At 40.5% G+C, this 6,218-nt stretch overlaps 1 protein-coding gene across 1 annotated transcript; it reads right to left on the bottom strand.

The window, feature by feature from the left end:
- Positions 1–1,440: 1,440 nt before the first annotated feature.
- Positions 1,441–6,167, bottom strand: LOC125522088 (1,4-alpha-glucan-branching enzyme, chloroplastic/amyloplastic-like). Its single transcript, XM_048687160.1, has 9 exons — positions 6,001–6,167; positions 5,829–5,906; positions 4,825–5,032; positions 4,650–4,719; positions 4,079–4,345; positions 3,062–3,971; positions 2,554–2,670; positions 2,310–2,372; positions 1,441–1,657 (listed from the first exon to the last, which is right to left on the bottom strand). The coding sequence occupies exons 1-9, from the start codon at positions 6,073–6,075 to the stop codon at positions 1,487–1,489; spliced, it is 1,959 nt and encodes a 652-aa protein (XP_048543117.1). The 5' UTR covers positions 6,076–6,167; the 3' UTR covers positions 1,441–1,486.
- Positions 6,168–6,218: the final 51 nt, after the last annotated feature.

Below are 6,218 nucleotides of genomic sequence, written 5' to 3'. Positions count from 1 at the left end.
AGCAGGTGGCTTGCAGTGCATTCTAGTACAAATACTTTGGATCTTTTAACTTATAATTTTTTTTGAATATTTCTAAAATTAAAGAGCTTACTGGAGCTTGGCTGCTAAAATTTCGTGCTCGTGCATTCCGGCATAATACGAAGAAACTAAAAAACACCAAAAAATGCAGTCATCTACTACATGTGATTGCACTCAAGAACAGAAAAGGCTAATATGTTGGTGGCTTGGTTATTTGCAACACAACACCATAGCCGACTGATGTCCCAGGGTAAAAGAGGGGATTTATTCGAGAGAAAACTCACAAGAGGAGAGATGATCGGGATGGGGGTGTTGTGCCACATTGACGGTCCAGGAGAGCCCGTGCGTATCTAACAATTTGTCACTTAAGAGTTGTTTATTGGGATCCACTAGCTTGTGCAGCAAAAAAGAACACTAAAGTGTACTTTTTCCTACAACTGTTTTTTTGTTCATGTGGGTGATGCTGTTTGTAGTGCAAAGTGGTTGCCATCTGTTCAAAGCTTTTGGTGACTCGTGATGGTGGAGAGAAAGAACTAGCTGCTCGTGTCGTCTTCCGTCTAAAGCTTCTAAACAACTGGAGATGAAACAAAACGGGCAGAAGATTGCCCATGCCATGCCACTTTACAGCTTGCAAAGTGTGGATGCATTCTCATGGCACAAACAAGCAACAAAAATGGTACCTCATCGTTTAAACATCTACTGATTCTTTTATAGCATGGCTTTGTTATTTTAGCTACATAAAGACAATCCAAATAAAGGAAGGAGGCAAGGTAGGTGCGCTCTGCCTCCTGAGGAGGTAGGGCTGCTGTTGAGGAGGGCAATGGCGCCTTGCTACAACCAGCGCCGAGGTCATCCAGACTACGCGTAGCGCAGGACAGTCGACAAGACTAGTTGCAGCAATATATATGGATAATGACTTTGTGAAAACGATTAGGTTTGAACACTTCCTGAGAGAGAGGCTAGTGTAAAGGCGGAACTGTATGTGTTGTTTATTTATCAATGTCAGTAGACCGTGCAAGACCATATGATGGCATAAAGATATGTCCCTTTGACATAAGCAGATATTATCACACGAGTTCTATGCACAAGAACTACACATCTAGGTACAAAGGAACCAGATCATCGGAGATTAAGAATTGACATGTTAAAAACATATCCTAGTAATCCAGAGGTACGATGGCCCAAAACCCGAAAAGTGGGAAACACAAAAGGAAAGAGAGTAAAACTTTAACAAAAAAGGAGAAAAAGATCAATGCGCAGTGCATAATCATTGTCTTGAATTGCGCTGCATAAGTTTTACTATGATGAAACCGAAGATGGATACCAAATCTCCACGTTCAAATATAATAACCGTGAAACTTGGATTAAATGCATAGGCCATTTTGACACAACAAGTATTCATATGAAATGGATACGGTTTCACCTTTCTTAGTCACATTAAATGCACAAGCAAGTTAGAGGTTCTATTTTAAAGAGTATAAGAGTGAAACAAATGATTCAAACAAGTGCCTTCACTGAAGATTGTATAGTTAAATACCTTTTCTTCCTCATTCATGTCGCTGGCAGTCTGCTTTGATGATGATAGGAAGGAACATTTCTCGTCGAATGTGTTCGTTGCTTGATCAAATGCATTAATGTACTGTTCAAATTTATATATTAGGTGAAAAATCAAATAAAATGTTGTATTGCTAACCATAATATGAAAGTTTTAGTGAAAGGGTAGATTATTTATCATGCATAGAGAAAAATAACTCCATGTCAACAAAATAAGCAGCCTTCAAATAAATTTTGGAAATGCAATGCCTATTTAAGTATCAAAAATACTACAGATTAGTAATGTGTAAGAATCAAGAAAAATAGTAGGTTAACACATCCAAGATTTGACCATTGTTCCACCGTCAAAAAAAGAGAGAAGATTTGTATCACTGTCTTGGTAATTTCGACAGGACATTTGAGCCCAACTGATTTTCTGCGTTGAGCAATCGATTCTCTGTGTTAGGAGGGACATTTGAGCCCAACTCAGTCCATTATAGGTGGCCAAACTGAAATATAAATGTCATGGATAGCGCCAATTTGATATATACTGCTAATTTTTAGCAAGAAGCTTTCCTTATTTGTGAAACATTACCATCAGAATGACGACTTTCTAACTGAGGATAATAAGGACTTGAAAATATCTCTATTTTGTTTGCATCATTTGCGGAAAATGTTAGTACCCACAAAGCAATTTTGTAAAAGGAATCATGAAACAGATAAATCGAAAACAAGTTTTACACATCACTAGATATTACCTCATTAGCCATATATTTTAAGTAGCTATCACCTCCAAAGGCCATCGTGATGAAGTGAATCATCTGAAATATTGTAACACAATAAGTATATACCTAAAGGGACTAGGACACGTTATCTTCAAGGGCTAGCCAGAGCACTAAGTAAAGGTAGAAAGAATACAGTACTTAGAACTAGATTTTTTTTGCAGGTCGCTTAGAACTAGATAGAACAATTAATTTCAAGAATACTTAAGAAAAATCGGACCTTTTGAAGTGCAATGCCACGATCAATTGTAGGCGAATCATGATCCATGTCCGACATGCCGGAATACATTTCCCATTCCATTAAGAGAAAGGCCATAGTCTTGACGCCAATAGTAGGCTGAAAGTTTATGTGAAAAAAAACTGCTCAGCTGTTTTTTTTGAAACTGTTGTTTGAATAAACAAACACGAAATCGGCTGTACACAAATGGGAATCTTTGGACATGCTTACATGGTCCGTAATAGCTGGTTAGTGGTCCTTTAACTAGTTGTGCACATGGAAATGTGATTGCCTATGCTATTTTTTTAATAAGAAGGTTACCCCACCCCCCAGTTATATGGAACTTGTAAAGTAACTAAAAGTGCCCCCCCCCCCCCCCCCAAATCCCCAATTATTTATTTAATAAATTTGCCAACCATGCAAAGAAAGTACCCGCCATTAGAACGACCACCCCGCCCTCAGCCCTCAAAGAGAACACACTCATGCACAACAAAAAAGGGGAGAAACATACATGATTTTGCCTCTCAGCATATGCAATGAACTTTTCCGGATATCGCTTGTTAGTCAATGTTTGTGATATTACACTACTCATTGACCATTGTTGATCACCTTTGTTCTCCAAGCAGTCAATCCATCTATCGGGAATAGTCATAGCCTGGCGATAGTCAAACCCTAATCCACCTTCATCAACTGGCCAACAAAGAACTGGCATGCCTGAAACATCTACTGCCACAACAATTGCTTCTGGGTAGAGTTTGTGCATTAAATGGTTCACGAGCATCATATAAACAACTGCATCTACATTGGTATCCAAACCAAAATACTCTTTGTAATTTCCAGTGAATGACATATTGATACCATTGTGATTATATAGCATCGATGTAACCCCAACAAATCGGAAGCCATCAAACATGAATTCGTCCATCCAATATCTCAAATTGGAAAGAAGGAATCTTAGGACCTCCCAATTGGCATAGTTGAACATGCGGCCATTCCACATCTCATTATAGCCCTTGTCTCCTGTGTAGAAATAGGATTCGTGTGCACTTTGTCCAACATCATAGCCATTGAGACCGTCTATCACATTATTGCTCGCATGGCTGTGGACAACATCCATCAGAACACACAATCCAAGACTATGTGCCTTGTCAATAAGATACTTGAGGTCCTCTGGTGTGCCTGATCTGCTGCTAACTGCGAAGAAATTCGTCACGTAATACCCAAAAGAAGCAGCGTCAGAATGTTCCATGATTCCCATCAACTGAACTGTGTTGTAGTTAGTTTCCCTTAAGCGCGGTAACACGTTGTCTGCAAATTCCCTGTATGTGCCTACTTCAAGCTTTCGACCACTCACCCCCACATGAGCCTCATAGATACGTGGAACATCAGGCTTTGGAGGTCGAGGATGGTTGAATACATACCTGCAAAATGAACAATAAAACTATCATAACACTGCATTATTTTTTTTGTATTTTATTTTAATTGGGCATTATTTAGAATCCTTGCTCTCAAGCTACTAAAAGTAGACCTTTCGGTAGTTGGTGGATCCCAGTGAACACCATCGTATGGAACTCCAGATTTAGAGGCAGTAACAGTTGCATAACGAATCCATGCTGGAATCCGTTCAACCCATACTCCATCGTGCCTAAATCGAAATTTAACCTTGGAATTATGAGGGATGGCAGGTTTCCCATTGACATTGGAAATCCTGATTGACCAAACGCCAAAATTATCCTTTGTCATCTTGTGCCCAGAACCATTCCAGTTGTTGAAGTCACCAACAAGTTGTGCTTCTCTACACCCATAAAGTAAACAGTTGCAAGTAAATGCGCGGATTTACTAAAGATAGTGAAAGTAAGTATTTGCATAAACGAAATGAGTGACAGCCAACTATGGCCACAAAAGAGTGGATTATGACGTGAGTGAGAAACTTGGAACATTTGTCTATTCTTTAATTACTAGCTAGTACCAGACAAGGCAAGCCATCTCACTAGCAACAAATATGGAAAATAGTTCTTAGACAACTTCATCGGTATTGCATACTTAACCCAGTACCATTGAATAATAATAGTTGCCAATGTGCTATGTGTTGAACTTACTCTGCTGCAGGAGCCCATTCCCTATACACGGATGCATCATGCTCTGTGTTGATCCCAAACTTCAAATAGCCTACAACACATCGAAGGCCAGAAACACAAAAGTAGATAATGTTTGTACTGGTATAAACAAGTCATTTCGTGATGTGAGCATTTTGAATGCATGAACAAAGCTCACCTTTAGAGAATTCCTCTAGGCCTCCCTCATGTTTCTCAATCAGAAGTTTCTGTTCAAGGTACCTTTTCATCGTATAGTTGAAGTGGTCTTTGAATTCAGCCAACTTTGGTTCCAGATCGTACATGGGAAGGTGGTCAGAACCATATCCAGTTGTTGCCGTGATTTTGTTTCCTCGTGCAGTCACAGAAACAGAAGACTTGCTCTTGGCCTTCCATAAATGAAGTACAGTTAATTAGAGCGAGTGCATATTTGACTAAACAAGCAATGTATATGCAACAAATGATCATGTGTGTCTAGTATAGGACTTCCGGGATTAACAATAGAGGAAACATAGAAAACTGATAAAACTATGTTCTTTTTGACATGTTCATGTTTGGTGTATGTGTTGATGTCAATTTCCATGCAATTGTTTTTTTCTAAAAAAAGATTTTGAATGCTAAACTTGTTTCTCAACACAGGTCACAATATTTGTTCTTTTATTCATGAAGATTTGATCTTTGCAATTTTTAAGTCATATTTATGATGACACATCGAGACACACTAACAAAAATCCAGACACACGAAAAGAAACGGGGACGACATTGGATACTATGTTTAAATACATAGAGTGCTTCACCTGCAAAAAAAACAAAGAGTAGTTAGAGTTAATTAGTCACATCAATCATCACTTAACAATAAAAGCGACACATATATCTCCAAAAGAAATGTCAGAGAATGTGTGATCCGGAGTGTAAGCACGGGTGGACTATGGCACAGAGCAACATTTTTTGGTATTGCACATGATCATGTGCCTATGTATTGACACGGTACACGTATATATGCATATTTGGGCACAATCATTACAAGTAATACGGCAGAAAACTTGAAATACTGCAGGGATAAAATATGAACCGCAGATATGTAAAGAAATTTAAGGGAGTCTTCATCCAGTCGCTGAACCCGGACCCAAAACGGTGTCCTGCACAGCGATAACACAGCGACACAGGGAAAGAAATGATGTCTACCTTCCGTGGCCACGACCAGTGAAGCAGAAACGGGACGGACGGCACCACGCTCAGTCGCTTGCCACCGCCGCCGCCACCCTGCTCGAGAGGAGACCCACCGCATCAGGACCTCGCCGGGGCCACGCCGGAGAACGCAGAAACAATTAGTAAAACATAACAAGTCTCGGCTCACCGCGATGATCCCGGGAGGCGGCCGGTCAGCAGCGGGAGACGGGCGCGGCAGGAGAGAGGAGCTGAGGCACATCATCGTCGTCAACGGCGCAACCGAGGGCGGTGGAGCTGTCAGCCTCGGTGGCGGACGAAAGTCCCATTTTCCATGGAGCTCGTGACCCGGCGTGCCTTATAACGGCCGGAGGAGGAGCTTTTCTCTCTGCTTGGCCGCTTCCGGCA

The sequence above is a fragment of the Triticum urartu genome, chromosome 7 (genome assembly GCF_003073215.2).
Source record: "Triticum urartu cultivar G1812 chromosome 7, Tu2.1, whole genome shotgun sequence".
In the NCBI taxonomy this organism is placed as follows: Eukaryota; Viridiplantae; Streptophyta; class Magnoliopsida; order Poales; family Poaceae; genus Triticum; species Triticum urartu.
Note: the sequence above shows the minus strand (reverse complement) of the source record. Positions and strands in the feature narration are given on the sequence as shown.

Excerpts from the sequence above, each read along its gene's own strand:
- LOC125522088 (XM_048687160.1), bottom strand. The coding sequence starts at position 6,075 with ATGATGTGCCTCAGCTCCTCTCTCCTGCCGCGCCCGTCTCCCGCTGCT. Across the intron at positions 5,033-5,828 it reads ACTGGTCGTGGCCACGGAAG|GCCAAGAGCAAGTCTTCTGT; the intron begins GTAGACATCATT and ends CATTTATGGAAG. Across the intron at positions 1,658-2,309 it reads TAAAATATATGGCTAATGAG|TACATTAATGCATTTGATCA; the intron begins GTAATATCTAGT and ends AAATTTGAACAG.